General features: G+C 37.5%; 1 protein-coding gene across 1 annotated transcript in view; it reads right to left on the bottom strand.

Annotated features, from left to right (window-relative positions):
- Window positions 1–18,655, bottom strand: part of PHLPP1 (PH domain and leucine rich repeat protein phosphatase 1) — a 217,406-nt gene that overhangs the window by 71,534 nt on the left and 127,217 nt on the right. The window contains exon 4 of the mRNA XM_012645288.1: window positions 14,315–14,481. Within this exon, the coding sequence (XP_012500742.1) occupies window positions 14,315–14,481 (167 nt within the window). The remainder of the gene's footprint in view (window positions 1–14,314; window positions 14,482–18,655) is intronic.

Below are 18,655 nucleotides of genomic sequence, written 5' to 3'. Positions count from 1 at the left end.
AAAAAAAAAAAAAAAACCAGTTACATTTACTTTTTGTTTCTCTTTTCTTCAAGAGATTTTATAAAACCAAGTGCATGCTGTTGTTCTTCCTAAGAGCACACCTTGTGGTTTTCAGCAGGTAAAGTGCTTCAATAAGACCATTAGTTTGAGAAAGGTATCAAAGTACTTTATAAAATGTGTATTGAATACACTTACTCTTAAACAATAGTTAAGAAATGAATGAGAGAGAGATCATCAGTCAGCAATTACCTTGATTTACCTTCACACACTCTTCAAATTCTGATTCCCTTAGTGTGGTACTTTAATAGCTTAGGAACTTAGTCCTGCAGTCATGTTTTAATATTTTTGCCCCGATCTAGGTATGATATAGGGCAACCTGCATATACTATAATAGTTATGTAAAGAAGCAAAATAATTTGCAAAAAACATAAAAGGCTGTCCTTCCTGGATGCAGAAGGAAAGTACCTTTTGCCCCGTGTTCCTCCTGGACTTGTCTGTGGTTGCACTGGCATGAGAAACATTTGACTAGTTGTGCCTGCTTCAGAACTGCTGGGAACACCAACCCTGTAGAAGGCATGACTCAACTCCCTTTGGCTCTCACACTGCTGTCCACACCCCTGAACTCTGCTGGCCTGTAACTGAACTCTCATCTCTTCTCAGTTTCTTGCTGCAGTGCTTTGCCTGTCATCCCTATATCATTTTTGAAATGAATGCGCATGAACTTATATATGCCCTTCTGTTCCAAGGGCCAAGCAGTTCACCCAGTGGGCACCTGCTACTGTCTTCTGGGAGGCTCGGCGGTGCATGAGTGCTAATGTGGCATGCGACTAGCTTCTTAACACTTGAGCCAAAATAAACAGAGACCATCCTATCTGAATCCTGATCACCATAAATGACTCTTGGTATAAGCAAAGCAGCATACCACCTTCTCATATGACTAGAAAACAAAATAAACACATGTATATTTTACTTGATAAAAATTAAAATTTACAGTCATAGAAGGATTTCATCATAATGTTCTAAAGAACTGCTTTGTGGCTGCTGGGCACAATGGCTTATGCCTATAGTGAGGCAAAAGTGGGAGGACTGCTTGAGGCCAGGAGTTTGAGACTGGCCTGGACAACACAGCAAGACCTTGTCTGTATAAAAAAATTAGCTGGGTATGGGGACACACGCCTATAGTCCTAGCTACTAGGGAGACTGAGGCAGGAGGATGGCTAGAGTCCAGGAGTTCGAGGCTGTCTTGAGCTATGATCATACCTCTGCACTCCAGCCTGGGTGACAGAGCAAGATCCTCGTCTCAAAAAAAAAGAAAGAAAGAATTGCTGGAGATGCTAAAATATGAAAGCTAAAACTCACAGACATAATTTTTTCAAAGTAATAATCAAAGAAATAGAGAGTGTTGGCAGTAAATACAATGGTCATATTGCTATAATGGCAAATTTAAGCATTCCCTGAAGAGAGAAATTCTTATTTTACCCCCATTTTAAAATAATTCAAACGAGAGGCACTTACTCGTCACGTCCTATGTGCCAGGCGCTAGGCTAGGTTAACTCCATGGATACAGCAGTGAATGAGACAGAGCCCCTGCCACTGGATGGGGGGAGGTGGGTGTGCAGGGGCAGGCTCTGTGAATCCAGTAAGTACATTACATGGAAAACTACTCCAAATCATAAGATGGTGATTATGTGAAAATGCCAGTCACTAGATCTACAAAAACCCCACACCAACTAAATTCATTAAAACAATGAGTCATAAGAAGCATAAATTTGTCGTTTTCTGATTCTTTTATAAATTAGCAATATAAGAATCAAAAGACAAGCAGTATGTTATCATGTTACATTTGAACATCTTTCAAGATAATTTCTTTACTCCATTTACTCATGACTACATTTTTTCGTTTTCTCACCAACAGATCTGCCCTCAGTTAGCCAATTTAATCACCAATATTATTCAAGAGATGCTTAATATGAACCACCACACTAGTAGGACAAATTTAAAAAAGTAAAAAGAGCATTTCTATAAAAGGCAGAAAATGGATCACTATTTCTGTTCCTTTTCTCAAAGCAAAGGTGAGAAGATCCACAAGTATACTTGGATAAAATTCCATTTGAGTCATACTAAGATATATAAAAATAAAAACCAGATCAGATCTATATCAAGGATACTAGATTACTAAAGGAATGAGAAAGTGAGCATAAACAAAAGCCAGAGAGAATAATTGTGTCATGAAAACATGCTTACACATGAGTAGCTTAAACTCCACATCACAAAGAGGCCAAGGATATGTATCTGATAGCTAAATAGAAAAAAAAAAAAAACCAACACCCAAAAGTTTACTAGGTATAGTACATTCAGATGCTAGGATTGAACCATTCATTCACTAAACATTTACTGAGTTCTTACTATGTGCAAAGGTGTCTGAAGCATGCAAACGTGAATTGGATATAGTTTTCAGCCTTCACCAATTTGAAACAATTTGAGAACAAAGCTGCTATAATATAAAGCATAAGATGAAAACTTACCGGAAAAAAAATATCACGAGTGCTCAAAGAAGAGAAAACTCACTTTAACCTAAGGGACATGAACAACAGTTCAATAGGCAGATGGGTACTGAAGGAGATAGCATTTAAAAAGAATAGTGTGGTGTGACTGTTTCCCAAACTATAGCATGCATTGTTAAAAATACAGATTCCTGGGCCCTATCACCAGAAGTTCTGATTTGGGTCTGGGATGAAAAATAAGCATCTGTGCTTCCAGTTGTCTTAGTCCATTTTGTGTTGGTGTAACAGAACACCACAGACTGGGTAATTTATAAAGAAAAAATTTATTTCTCACGGTTCTGAAGGCTGGGAAGTCCAATATCAAGGTGCCAGCATCTGGTACGGGCTTTCCTCCTGTGCCATCCCATGGGGAAGAGCAGAGAGGGCATTAATCCATTGATGAGGACAGAGCCCTCGTGGCCCAGTCACCTTGTACAGGTTCCACCTCTTAATACTGTTACCTTTGGGATTAAGTGAACTTTGGTAGACACATTCAAACCACAGCACCAATCAACACCCCAGGTGATTCTGATGCAGGCATTTCACGAATCATTTTGAGAAACACTGATTTGGAGGGCAAAAACTATAGGGTGTACTCGGGAAACATTAAGTAAGCCAAATTATTAAGGAGAAAGAAATCCTATGGTTGTAAAGGATGCCTAAAGCCTAATCACAGAGCACCTCGAGATAAAGACACTGGTACTGAACTAAGTGAAATAATCCATTCTAGGATGCTTGGATTGGTATATCACACAAATCAGATATCTCCCCTTCCTTTGTTGCACTCCCCCTGTACTTACACACACACACAGTATGGGATGAAAGTATGTATTCTAACAGAAAATTTAAAATTGGAGGAAAGAACAACTATTTGGAAAGTCAGACTTTCCCTAAGACTTTCCTGTTAATTATAAGTCTAAAAGACATCATCAGGGAGGGGTGGGTGTGTCCTGGATTCACAGAGGTCACTGTCAAATATCCTGCCAGCTCTAGTGTCATCATCTAACCCGCCCTTGAGAAATGACAACAGGCATGTGATTCCTCCCATTCAAAGCTCCATGACTTTGGAGAATAGTAGGTGACATCGAAATTTATAGACACTAAGGAAAAACAGAAACTCACGAGGCTTTAGTTTTCAAAACTGACGTGTGTTGTCAGTATGAGCTCCAGAGTTAGATGTGTTTGTTTGACATGAGGTACAGGAGAGAGGGAGAAAGAGGAGCATTACTTCTCTCTATCAGCGTTCTCACACTGGCAACCAGAGAATTATTTCAGAAATCATCAGGAAAGATGTTAATCACATTCCCAAGTTATGATGGTACTTCACCACCAACAACCACAAAATAATCATCTGCTGGCCCCCTTACTCTAGACCTATTACTGCCCCCGCAAGGGCTGTGCAAAGTGAAAAGTCGATTATCACTCAGAATAGCAAATATCTACAAATACACAATGTTTAGCATTAAACTCTTGCTGTTAAGATAAAGCTCAGAGAATAAAACAAAGAACTCAACTAAACCACAGAAGAATGGAATTGGGCAGAATACAATAGCAGAATTAGAATCAATCTAAGGCTTTTGAACCTACTGTACCCCGCCCCGTCCAATTTGTATTTAAGTGGGGAAAAAAGTTAAAGAACATCTTAAATGATCCCAAGAAGTCAATAGGGCAAACTGTAATGTAATTAATGCAGCTTGGCTGATAAATAAGTCTTTTGTTTCTGAGTTCCCTCTTCAAAATGTACCATATGAGGGAAGAAGAAAATAGACCATTATTGCCAGAAATGAGGCTGGCAGCATTTGCCAAGGAGAGGACCAAAGGCTATGCAAACTCAGAGCCCCAAGCACCAAGTAAAGGCCCTCCTTTGATCAAATGCTCCAGGAAGGAAAGTGGGAATCTTAAGAAATGGAAAGCTTCCCAAGAGGATCAAAATTCCATCTGAAAAGCAAAGCTGTGTAAGAAAGGAACTTTCAGTGTTGGGAACTGTTAACTGAAAAAAGGACATTCCATACATTCCACGAAATTCCTTGAACACTTGGCAAGCCTCACCAAACCCCAGCAGTGGAAACTGCTTCCCAAGGTTATCTCTATGCCTAAGCAGCACTTGCGCTAAGTGTTTTTTCTTTTACATTGGGCTTTACTTTTTCTTTAGCAATTAGCAGCTGGTTTGCTTGTAACATTTTTTATATAACAGCATCTTCAAAGAAGCTGAAATTGTTTTAAGTACTGCTGTCTAATCTGGCAAATGAGCTGCAAAAATATTTTAGCATCCCACTCCTTATTCCATTATGCTAATGAATTATCACTATTTCCATTAAAAGGAGTTTTCAGGAATTACTAACAAAAACTAAAATATCTCTTTCAATAAAAACCTGGAAATGTGGGCTTTTGCTAAGGATGAGTAATTAACACTAACAACTTTGTACCTCTGGAATGCCAAGATCCCCAAAAGAATAGAATACGAAATAAGGTCATTTGTTTTCCACTCCATGGGAATTAAAAATGTAGAAATTTGAGCTTTTAAAGAAGAAAGGTACTTGATAAATGCCATGCATAATTACGAGCTTCTCATTGCTCATTTCTCCATAACTTTCATTCTCTTACACCCACATCCTTGCACACCCAACTCAACTTCATTCCATCTTTTTCATTATTTTGCTATTCCAGAAAGCCAGCCCCTCTTCTCTTATTCTTTTAGGCTAAAACGAATTTCACATCTAATCAGAGCTCTAATCACTTTTTTCCTCTAAGCCTTTAATTCGCTCCCCGCTTATTTCAGGTGACAATACACTCATTTATACCACAGCCTCTAAAACACAATCATACACTACTAGGTTCCTTGACATTGACCTCTAGGTACCATATAAGGTAATGTGATTGATCAGTAATCATTCTGAATGACTGATGTCCCCTTACAACAGTTACCTTGAATGCTAAATACACAAAATGGTTCCACTGCTGAAAGCATTTCAATGCTCTCTTCTGAAAGTTTTATGATCACATCCTTTTGATTATTCTTGGTGGTAGGAATCAACAATTCAACAAATATTTATTAAGGACTTTGTAACTAGATGGTGATTTTAGAAGTCTTCAGATGTTTATTAAGAGGTATAATTGATAAGTGCAATAGGTATAAAGAAAGCTAACAATGCAGAAGAGAAAAAGGTCACATGGAATTGGGAAATAACCATAAGCTTCAAGAAACAAAAGTCATTACCAACACACTCTGAAGGGCGGGCTAGGATTCTAGGGGTGCCCATTCTTGCAAGGTCAGTGGTGAGAGGATGTGAGTTGTGTTTAGAGAATGGTGAACAGAACCATAGATTTTTTTTTTTTAGAAAGTCCAATTTCATACTGTCCATTTTAAAATTAATGTCTCTTTTTCCAACTTCAAATTCTTTCTTACAAATCTTTTTCTATGTAAGGTTTTCTGAACCATCTCCCTGTGCGCATTGTCTTCTCATCATACTTTCAACCAAAGAGAAATACAATGATAAAATTATTGGTTTCAGTTCCTTCTGAAAGTTGCTACAAATACTCTTTGCAAAGAAGTGGGGCATACTTACACATAACTGAATGAATAAAGACAATTCCCACCATCACTCACTCATGCGTTCATACATTTATGAAGTATGTATTTAAGGGTTCACCTAGCAACAGTAATGACCTCTGAGGAAGATCTGATTCCTGCCCTCCAGGGATTCAAAGCCAAGCAGAGCAAACAAGATAAATACAGAAAATGGTGAAGTAACGAAGGTGATAGACTGAAGTCACTGAGGCAAAAATTATATGTGACATTAAGTATCTAAAAGTTAAAGCAGTGCTGCTATTCCTATGCACTATAATATCATTACAAAAACAGGCATTAAATCTTGTGAATCTATTGCATAAAATCTTGCGAAACTGTGAGAAGACAATAGAAAAAAATAACAAAATTCAGTATTCATAGCAGAATGTTAAAAAGCAGTAAGAAAAACTGATGGTACTTCAGTACCACATGTGGTAAAAATCACATTAAAATTCTACAGATATACAGCAGGTCCTCAAGTAATGTCATCTCATTCAACACCATTTTCTTATACCACTGATGAGAAAAATCATCTACCCTGGATGGGGCCACTGTGTCTGTGGAGCTTGCACATTCCCCCCATGTCTATGTGGGTGTTTTCAGGGTACTACAGTTTCCTCCCACATCCCAATACTATGCACGTTAGATTCAGTGGTGTGTCTGCATGGTCCCAGGCTGAGAGTGTGTGTGAGTGTGTCCTGCAAGGGAATGACATCCTGTCCAGGTTGGGTTCCCACCTTATGCCCAGAGCTGCTGGGAGAGGCTCTGTGACCCAAGACTCTGAATTGGAAAAATTGAGTAAATAATTATCTTGTTTTTATTAATCTTTCTTAAATGTATAAATAGCTCACATTTATTTCAATGTTTAATATTAAGTGTTTTGGTTTTCATTAAATAGTTTGGTGATTTTTTTTTGTGGCCAGAAATATGACATAGGAACTTAACTCTTATTTATAACATCAATTAGCCCACGGTAAAACTGGTTTCATATTCACCGTCTTGGTTAAAGTTGCAGTTTCCAAGAACCTATCGACGACGATGTTAAATGAGGTGTTACTGTACATGACTTATCACATCATCGAAAATACCAAATTCTACTGAAATTAAAGTTAGTGCTCTTCCTCTAAAAGTAATGCCATTCCTAGAACCAGTTAGCTGTGCTGGCTTTGTTTCACTGTACCGATTTACCTACAAATAGCAAGAGCTAGAAAGCAGATTCACTTCCCTTATTAATGGATGGAAGTGATGACCACCAACCCTCAAAAACAACTGAAACACTCTAACAAATTTCTATTTATGAAGTACTTACCTTATAATCTAATTCCCACACACAGAATTAAGCAACTTAAGTGTATTTTTTCATTATCATCAATTTGTAAAGTACTTACTAAAACACAGGCTTCTCTCTTAAAGTGGTAAGTAGAAATGATTAGTAAAGTAAAATAGCCTAAGATAAAGACATTTAAGTTAAACTTAAGTGTCAAACTTTTCAAGTACCATGAACAAAGCTACTAAAACCACGTACACACAAATTATTACTATCAGATTTTGCTTTTGAGTCCATTCTCTATGCTGCTCTTTCTAAACATGGCAGGATTATCACCATAAAAGAATTCTCTGATCTATTATCCGTATGAAGGATGGCAGAATATGCCACTCCAAATTATGTCACTTTGGCATAAGAAGTACTTTGACCAAAAGGCACTTAAAAAACAACAGGTATAAGAAGAGTGCTCTGACCTCCCCCTTTCTTCCTGAAATCAAGAGAGGAAACTCCTAAGTGAAAGATGCCCTCCCTATACCAGGAGGAAAGCAACATTCTTATTAGCAGAGACTGGAAATGAAGGCTGAGAATTCTGTACAAATAGATCTTGCTAAAGTAATTCTCATCTTCATTTGGTCTCCCCATATACTAGTTACTTTTCCATGATTTCCTCTCTTTATTCAACCCAATACACGAGCATTTAGGTTTTACCATCTCTTTAGGTCTTTATATTCCTATGGGGGCTCCTATGTACATGTAGAAATCAGCATGCTTTTCTCCTGCTAATGTCTTATGTCCATTTAATTCTCAGGTCCAAATAAAAACCCTTACAAAGTACAGGTAAAGTTTTGCCTCCGCTACACTTACAAACTCTAGATCCTACAAATGAAATTTTAATAAATGATAAATGAATAAATGACAAATTTATAAGAGCTAAATTTATCAGGACAGTAAAGTGTTGAACACAATTATAATTCAGGGCAAATAAGTTCATACTGCTTTGCCATCATATTAAAAACATAAAATTAAGACACAGGAAGGAAAAGTTATACTCCTTGAATTTAAACCAGCAAGAAGTTGTCCTCTACTGACTCTACAAAGAAACTTATTATATCGTATTAAAAATCACTGTCCATTGCAAAACAACAATCTTAGTATTAAAACCATCTGGGTCATTTTAATTAACATAAGTGAAGTACTATTTATTAATAAAAGAGATAAATAATGTATTATAGTTATTAGTGACATATATAATCAGGAAAGAAACCATTCAAACCACCAAAAATTATTCTCACGTTTGCCTCTCCTTTATATTCTTCCTTCATGTTTGAGATATAGTAAACTAAACTTTTGATTCAAAATCGGACATTTCATATTTAATGACCTAATATTTTTGAACACTAACTTGAAAATTCCAATGCCAATAAAGGAAAAACAAACAGCAGTAGTTCCAAGAACAATGTTTTCCCCCTGAAACTGCTGACCTGTATGTGTCCAACAGCATGCCATCTTTCCAGATTTAGAATGCTGGTGCGAATACCAATTTAAATGTTCTGTAAAACAGCTCACTTCTTTAAGATGAAAATTTGCAGTAGAAAGAAAAATTAAGGGGATATGTGCTCAAGATAAAATGTCTCAGAACTCCTACCTGTTATAACTATACTGCACGTAAAGTTTCTCCCTGGATATTTGCCCTAACACCATAATCTAAAAATTAATTCCTTTAAGACTTAGGTCAGAACATAAAAATAAATTACCTTTTGGTATCTCTTCAATATGTTCCTTATGAAACATACACTAGAGATTTATTAGCACAAATTACTTAAACACATAAATAAAAATAAACAAATATATCGCATATCTCAAAGTCACCACACTAACTGAATGAATATAAAAAAAGGTACATTAAGGCTTTCTGAAGTATAAATATAACTTTCTTAAATACATATTTAAGAAATAGGTTTAATTCCTGGCATTAAGTATATATATGTATGTGTGGTGTATGTATGTTTATGTGTATATTTTTCAACTTACTACTCTGAAAACTTAGCAGTAAAATCTTTCTTGGCTATTCAGAGTGGAGACAAACACCTCATAGTAGTGTATGGTGAAAAAGAAATTGGTTTAAAGCCAAGTTTTCCCAAAAGGGCAAAACAATAGCAGCTCACCAGTTACTCAGACCCCAGATACCAAGTCCCCTAAGCCTACCTTTCCCATGCTTTAAGCAACAGAAAGGACAAAACAGAAACCTTTTTTATTGCAGTGCTAAACTTAAAAGTCTTCTACCTTAAACAAATGAAAATCACTACTTTATATTTCACATTATAAACTACGAGTTCATAATGTCACTTGGTATGTTCTGTTTTGCTTTTTTACAAGAAAAGTCAATGAAAGAAGCTGGACATGAGCACAAATTGTGTGATCCATTTATATCAAGTATAAAAACAGGCAAAACTAATTTATGGTGTTTGAAGTCAGGATAGTAATTATCTTTGGGATAATAAAAGGACAGGTACAAGGAGGTCTTTTGGAGTGCTGATAAAATTTCATTTATCAATATGTGTACCGGATGGCTTACAGTATGTAATCTTCAAGATAAATTACTATTTATAAATAAGAATGATGAATTTATCAGTACAAAGGGATTTTTGATAATTCTGTTCTAGATACCTAAGTGCTTATTGTTCTGAGTAATTTTAAAGACAATAAACCAAACCAAGATCTTTTTAAAAAAAATATGTGTACTGGTTACATAGATGTATTCACTTTGTGGAAATACATCAAGTTGTACACTCATATTTGTGCCTTTTCCATGTTTTTGTTATACTTCTACAAAAAGACTTTCAAAAGGTTACATAAGGAGGAGTTATATCCCAGATTCTCTCCCCAATTCCAGCAGGTGACAGTTTATTGCCTGGAAGAAACTGAACCACAGAGTCCCTGATTCGAAGACATCAGGTGTAGTAGAAAACACTGTTCTGAAAACAGAGAGATTAAATACACACTAACCTCGAGATGCCAGCTTTTCCCCCTACTTAGTTTCTTGAATCTTGGTGCTCACTGCCCAAGCAGAAGACCAAAAGACTCCTCTCAAGTAAAACTGACACACCCTAGGGAAAAGGTCCACACACTCTTCACTGTGTAGCAGGCCAAGAGAGCAAGTACCTACACTAGCCCCAGGAAGGAAGTTTCCAAAAAACGGGTGTTGAGAAGAATGCTGGAGTTTTGTCAGAAAGCTTACAAGTACTAGAGAAAAAGAAAAGTATGTAAGTGAAAAAGTAAGGCCACTATGCAGCCAGCACAAGAAAGGGAATATAATCATTGTATTTAAATACCTTAGCTGTGGATAATAGTTAGTTCCGTCCTCATAATAACGTAAACAGTGGGTACTGATTTAAAAAAAAAAATAATATCTATATATTGAGAATGGGGAAGGAGAAGTTTGTGCATGTGGCATGGGCCAGAGGGGTGTGAGACAATGAGAAAGAGCTAAACCCTTATCTTCCACAGTGGTAAGTCAACATATAACGTCCCCTAATGAAAAATCAAAACATAGTAGTATATGTATAATATTTAGAAAGACAGAAGAAAACAGCAGAAAGAGCCAAAAGACTCAAAAGTGGTTACGTGGGGAGCAGGACTTGGGTATAAGGATGGGCTGAAGCTTCAGGCACATATTTTTTTTAGTATAAACCTGTTGCTTATTAAGATTTTTAAAAATCTACACAGGATATTAGTTTGATGGAGAAAAAAGGTTAAACTTTTAAAAATGCAAAATAAAGGCTGGGTGCAGTGGCTGGCGCCTGTAATCCCAGCACTTTAGGAGGCCAAGGCAGGAGAATCGCTTGAGGCCAAAAGTTTGAGATCAGCCTAACATAGTGAGACCTTGTCTCTACAAAAAATAAGAAAAATTAGCCAGGCATGGCGGCATGTGCCTGAATTCCCAGCTACTCAGGAGGGTGAGGTGGGAAGATCGCTCGAGCCCAGAATTTTATTCTTAGCAGTAAGCTAAGAATACCACCACTGCACTCTAGCCTGGGCGACAAAGCAAGACCCTGACTGTCTATACCTATCTATCTAAAATATATATATATAAATAAATACAAAATAAAACAAAACAAAACCAAGAAACACATAAAACAGTACGTAAGAATAATAGAGGCTGATCTGCAGAAGGAAAATGACAGCAAGACAATCAGTTCTCCAAGGTAGTGCAAGGTCCAGGTGAGAGCTGAGAAGTTCTTTTACTATGACAGCTGCTAAGGGAGGGTATGTGTAGTAGAGGGATGAGAGTAGAGGGGAGCAGAGGATGGATTCAAAAGATACAGAGATACAGAATCAAAAGATATGGGGGATCAAGTATGTGACTAAAAGGCAAGGCAGGACTTTGAACCCTACTGAAGTAGGTCATGCCCAAAATATCCTTCCATCTGGATATTTATTTATTCAACAAATACTGGTTCTTTGGGAGTGTCATATTCTCCTATGTAACAAGAAGGGTTTTTTTTTTTTTTTTTCTGTTTTATTTTGTCTTGTTTTAAAGAGACAAGGTCACACTCTGTCACCCAGGCTAGAGTGCAGTGGCACAATCATAGTTCAATGCAGCCTCAAACTCCCAGGCTCAAGTGATTTCTCCACCCCAGTCTCCAGATTAGCTGGGACTATAGGTACACACCACCACACCTGGCTAATTTTTTCCTTTTTTTTGGTAGAGACAGGGTCTCATCATGTTGCTGCCCAGGCTGGTTTCAAACTCCTGCCCCAAGCGATCTTCTCACCTCAGCCTCCCAAAGTGCTGGGATTACAGGCACGGGCCACTGCACCCAGCCTAGAAGCATTTGAACTTTCCTTTTGTTTAGGTTTAAAGTTTTGGATTATTACAAAATACTCAAACAGAAAAATATAGAAAACAATAATAGTGATCATCCAGGTATTCACTATTCAGCTTTTTAAAATATTAACATTTTTGCTTATAATTTCTTTTTCTTTTTAAGAAATAAACATTACAGATACAGTTGAAACCCTCTTCAAACCATTCCTTAATCCGTCCCCCTAACTTCCTCCCCAGAAGGTACCATTAACCTGAATTTGGCATTTAACATCCCCACAGAGGTCACTTCTAAAAAGAGAGCATGAGTTTAAATGAACTCTAATGCCCTGTTCTTTTCTAAAACACCCGGATTCTGTAGTATAACAGAAAGTCTTTGATGTTCTATAATAGAAACGCGGAAGTCTACACTGCTGTGAAATATACAAAAAGATTTCAAAATAATTTCAAACCTCAGAACAGATTTTGAATAATGATGTAACCCTTCAGCAAAAAAAAAATCATATCATACTAACTTGATTGTAGTAGTATCAGTACAAATATTAATATCGATACATAGGGCACATAAAAACCTAAATTTAAGAAGTCCACTGTGGTTTACTTTCATAGTACCCATCAGCTACAGGGAACAATGAGTTGCTTGAGTACAACATCCTTACTGGAGACTCTCCTGTCTATGTAACTAGCCCACTGCAGCACCAAACTGGCCCAGTTGCCATTATATTCTTCCATGTTCTTCTCCACCAGGCAATTGCAGTGGAAATATTATTTTAAAAAGTCTGTAATGCCAGTTTTACCTAAGAATGTCCTTGATGATACAGGTAAGTTATTTTTATTACATCTCAACCCCTGAGTACATGTCTTTTTAATTTTCTGGGTGATAAAATACGAAGCAAACATAAAGCACTTCTGGTGCACACTAAAGTATGATGGTTATCTCAAGGAAAACACTTGTATGATGATTTGAATTGTAAGCCAAACCAATCACTATTTACATGGAATACCATTTTTACTTGCAGGAACAACTGATAAACTACTGTTATTTGTACTTGGGTATTTGGCAGCCATTTTCTTAAAAATGAAGTGAGAAGGTTGCTTCAGAAAAAACTTCATGCAGTAAAATGGGGCGTGGATCTTAATGTTAAAGAATTCCAAAGGTTTTAGATCTCATATTAGAACATTTAAGAAATGACCACTTGTCAAGTTTTGGTATAGTATCAAAGAAGAATATTCACAATTATCTGAAAAGACAATTAAAATACTCTTCCATTTCCAATTACATCCACAAGCAATTGTTGGATTATTCTTTCTGGATATTAAAAACCATAAACACAGAATCACAATGGTTAATTACCACAGTTTAATCTCTGATCATACCAGTCATTTAAAAACAAATGAACTGGTCATTATTTATTTAAAACATAGTCTTTTATAGTTATAGTCTTATATGTTTGCAACAAATGTATAAATATCAGAGGATTAATTTACTGCAGAATCAAGATTGATTACAGCTCCAAAAGGAAAGGAAATGCATATGGTAAACTCTGACATCTGTTTTGGAGACATGCAAGTCAAGTTCCTTCTCTCTGGTTATAAAGGAGCAAATTCTACTTATTTAACATGTGACTCTTTAAACATACACACTAATCACCCAGATGACATGGTGTTAATGGATTTAAACCTTGGTTCTTAAATTTCTAAGGAAATTTCCATTTTTCATGGAAAAATGGATCTTCTGCAAATTTCAAAAGAAATAATTTAACCTGAACACAACCCTGAAATTCAGAAGTAACACACCCAATGTTATTAACTTTTTGCAGATGCATTTTTAGATAGGTTAAGGAATAAAAGTGATTGAAAGAGGAGTGTTCTTATACAAATCTATCCAGTTTATAAATATTATAAAGCATTAATTTCAAAGGCAGAAACTTCGAAAAAAATTCAGAATGAGAACTAATAATGTCCTAATAAGCAAAGTTCTATTACTCTGCTCTCTGAAAGAGAAAGTTTACACACTGTAGCTTATCCAGTCAGCATATTCAAGAAATAACAACCAGGAGCTGCTTCTGCCCCAAGCCTCTCTAAGGAGCCACCCATTTCTGCAGGCTCACCTTTGCAGTTCATTGAGCCCCCTGGCAGCTGGAAGGCTAGGGTTTTGCCTTAGGAAATTTTGTTTTAAATTGAGATGAGTGAGGTCTTGGCTGTAGAAGAGGTTGGCAGGCAGATGTTCCAGGCTACAACACGAGAGGTCCACTGAGCTGATGCGCTGGGATGCAACCTAGAGTGGGGATAAAAGTACAATTTAATTTTAATACCATCCACTTATCCTATAATTACTTTCTATGAATAGAAATAAGATAACCACATTTGGGAATAGACACACTATGCAAGTAGCACTATTAGTCCAAACATAACCAATATTTACAGTCATGCACCACATAAAAACATTGCAGTCAATGACAGACCACACATGCAGGGGTGGGCCCATAAATTATAAAGAAGCTGAAAAATTTCTATAGCCTAGTGATTTGGTAGCCATCATAATGCTATAGTGCTACGTATTACCCTTTCTATGTTTCAATATGTTAAGTACACAAATACTTACCATTGTATTACGACTGCCTACAGCATTCAGTACAGTAACTTACTGTACAGGTTTGTAGCCTAGGGGCAACAGGCTATCCTATATGGCCTCGGTGTATGGTAGGCTGTACAATCTAAGTTTGTGTAAGTGCACTCTATGATGTTAACACAAGGAAATCACCTAATGATGCATTTCTCAGACTATATCCCCATCATTAAGTGATGCATGACTGTACTTAGCACAGAACTGAACCAAGTACTATAAAAGCAGAAAACAGTGCCCCTGCCTGGAGGGTGCACATAGTAACCTAGCATAGAAGACAAGTTCAAAATAATATAGATCATCCCATCAGGTTTAGTGATTTCAGTAATTTCCTCTGATGCAGGAGTTTTATTCCTGAAAATACAAGGAATAATTCTATCTCATGGTAAGAGAATTCAGAGCTAAATAATACAAGACTTTAGAGTAAATACAGGGTGGGGAGACAGACACTAAGATGTAAACCAAATGTATGAAAGCCCTTGTATACATTGATTTAAAATAGCACAAACAAAAAAAAGCAGTTTATCAATGGCCTTATACACATCTTCAATAATAATGGTAGACAAGTTCAAAATAATATAGATCATCCCATCAGGTTTAGTGATTTCAGTAATTTCCTCTGATGCAGGAGTTTTATTCCTGAAAATACAAGGAATAATTCTATCTCATGGTAAGAGAATTCAGAGCTAAATAATACAAGCTAAATAATACAAGACTTTAGAGTAAATACAGGGTGGGGAGACAGACACTAAGATGTAAACCAAATGTATGAAAGCCCTTGTATACATTGATTTAAAATAGCACAAACAAAAAAAAGCAGTTTATCAATGGCCTTATACACATCTTCAATAATAATGGTATCATATAATCAGGTTCCAATACCTACCTGCTATAAACTTCTCAGGTTGCCTCTCCCACAAAGTTTCAGTGAGATGCTTATAGAGTCATTGTGCTTTGCTTCATGTAAGTATTCTATATAAAACTTTGAGATCAGAAAGAAATTACTGTGCACACATGAGATGTAAAGGGGCACTGGGGTGGAAAGGGCTGGGCAGGGATCACCCCAAAAGATATTACAGAGGAAGTTTCGAGTCTGCATTTCATCAGTTTTAGCTTTCCTTGAATTTTCACCACTGAATAAGAAAAGAAAATTCCAAACAGGGCCAAACCACTCATATAAACCAAGAGATGTGAAAAGAGCCAGAATTTTAATGGGCCTGAAAGACAGGTGCAGAAGCACCACAGCCACAAAGAACTCCTATGGAGTTGACAGGAACCTGTTTATAGAAAGTCAGGTTGAAAGCTCTGTTTGTCAGTGGAATCATTCATTCAAAACTATGTGTTGAGCATCTATCTACCAGGGTATGCCAGACTTTATATTTTCTGAGGTACAACCATAAAACCAGACAGACGCACACTCTGTCCTGAATGAGTACACATCAAGAGGAGATGGCAATTAAGACACTCCATGATAGTTGTTACAATAATAGAAAGTGCAAGAGCACAGAACACTATCCCAAGGGATCAGGAAGGCTTCCCAGAGGATGTAACATCCAAGCCGAAACTTGAAGGATGAGTAGAAGTCTGTGTTTTGTGATTGCCTCAAATCCTTTCTCTAGTTTTTCCTGGTATAGTCCTTCGAACACATGTGATCCTAAGGGGAGCTGCAAACAAAGTACCCTGATGTTCGTATAGGGATGTATAGGGTAGGCATGTACTCCCACATGAGCAATTCTAGTGTTCCATCTGCTGAAGCCACAGATCCAACAGGTGCCGGCACAGGACCTAAGCTAGGCTAATCAGAGGACTTCTCTAGGATTTACATATTCTGAAGCCAGGAGAGAGAGAGAGAGAACCAGCTGCTTAGCGTTGTAGTTAAAATGAATGAACTAGATCAGGTATCAACCTGAATTGATAAAAAAGCAAATTGCAATATGCTATACACATAGCACATTTAGGAAAAACATTTTTAACACAAACATACACAACTCCACATTATATATACATAGTTATATGTGCAATAAGGCTGTAAAACCACAGATTGGTCATATACCAAATTAATGACAGTGACTATTTCTAGATAGGAAGGGAGGGAAATGGAAATAGGAAAGGGAAGATAGGAGATTTTATCTGTAATGTTTAACAGAAGATAGGAAGCAACTGTATCAGTATGTTAACAACTTGGGAGGCCGGTACATGGAAATTACACTTACATTATCTTTTGTATTTTTCTGTGTGTGTGTGCGCGTGCACGCGCGTGTGTGTGTGTACATGTTTAATTTGAAAAAAATAATGTGACCTCAATGAAAATTTCAGTAAAAATAAGAAAAAAGATGAAAGCAGTCTTCTGGCTTTCCTCCCAATCCAGTGTTCTACTGAGTGGTGAACCAGGGACAATTCTTCCTCCTGTAATCAAACCATCCCCTTAATCCTTTGTAGTGGGTGAATAGTAGCCCCCAGAAATACACGTCCATGTCCCAATCCCCAGAATCTATGAATATTATCTTAAATGGCAAAAGTGTGAATATTACCTAATATGACGAAAGATATGATTAATTAAGTTGAGGATCTTGACAAGGAGATGCTTATCCTGGATGATCCAGGTGGACCCTAAATACAACTGCATGGATCCTTACCAGAGAGAGGCAGATGGGGTTGTAAGACAGAAGAGGAGAAGGCGATGTGACCACGGAGGCACAGACTGGAGTGATGTGGCCATAAGTCAAAGAACACCCAAAGCTACCTGAAGCCAGGAAAGGCAAGGAATAGATTCTGTGCTGCATTCTCCCCAGAGCCTTTGGAGGAAACCAGGCCCTGCTGACACACCTTGATTTTGGACTTCTGGCCTCCAGAATTGTCAGAGAATAAATTTCTATTCTTTTAAGCAGGAAGGTTTTGTTAATTTGTTGCAGCAGCCACAGGAAACTAATACATCCCTTCTCTGTCTTTTCCATAGAAAAGTGCTTTTCATTTTCATTTATCCAACATGTTCACTGAATATCTACTAGGTACCAATTACTGTTCTAGGTAAGCACTTAATATACTTTAGTAAACAAAATGAACATCCCTGCCCCCATTAAGCTTTCCTCACAAATAAATTATATGTTAAAAATTGGCAGGTCCTATGGGAAAAACAGAACACGAAGACGGGGGTGGGGAACAGGATTGCTGTGACGGTGGTGGACTGTAATTTAAACAGGTTGGTCAGGGTGGGTGTCACCCAGAAGGTGACATTTAGACATGAAGGACAGGAGGAAGTCAGCTGAAAGGATTTATCTAGAAGAACATTCCAGGCAGAGGAAGTAGCCAGTGTTAGGGCCCTCAGAAAGGAATGTGCCTGGCATGTGTGAGGGACATGGGGACCACGGAGAACAAGGGGGTGGTGACTGGCAACAAGGTCAGAGAGATCAGGGGGTAGGCGAGCAGCCGATGCTGTGGGGCCTTCAGGCCACTGTAAGGATGCTGGCTTTTAATGTGAGCAGAATGGGAAGTAAGTGTGGAAAGGTTCTGAGAAAAAGTGAGAGGTAATCACCACCATACAGTCCACTCTCCGTACCCACGGGAGATTGGTCCTAGGACTCGCTTGGATACCAAAATCCGCAGACGCTCAGGTGCTTGATGTAAAAATGGCATAGCACAGTTGGCCCTCTGTTATCCACAGGTTTCGATCCACACTTGGTTGGCTTTGAGGGTGGGAAACCTGAAGATACCAAGGGCCAAATGTACTATGTAATTTCCTTATTTTTTATCTGTCTCTGTCTCTAGACTGTCAGCTCCATAAACGCAGGGACTTTTCTATTTTGTTCACTGATATAACCCTACGCTT

The sequence above is a fragment of the Propithecus coquereli genome, unplaced genomic scaffold (assembly GCF_000956105.1).
Source record: "Propithecus coquereli isolate 6110/MARCELLA unplaced genomic scaffold, Pcoq_1.0 Scaffold229, whole genome shotgun sequence".
In the NCBI taxonomy this organism is placed as follows: domain Eukaryota; kingdom Metazoa; phylum Chordata; class Mammalia; order Primates; family Indriidae; genus Propithecus; species Propithecus coquereli.
This window is presented reverse-complemented; position numbering and strand designations above follow the sequence as displayed.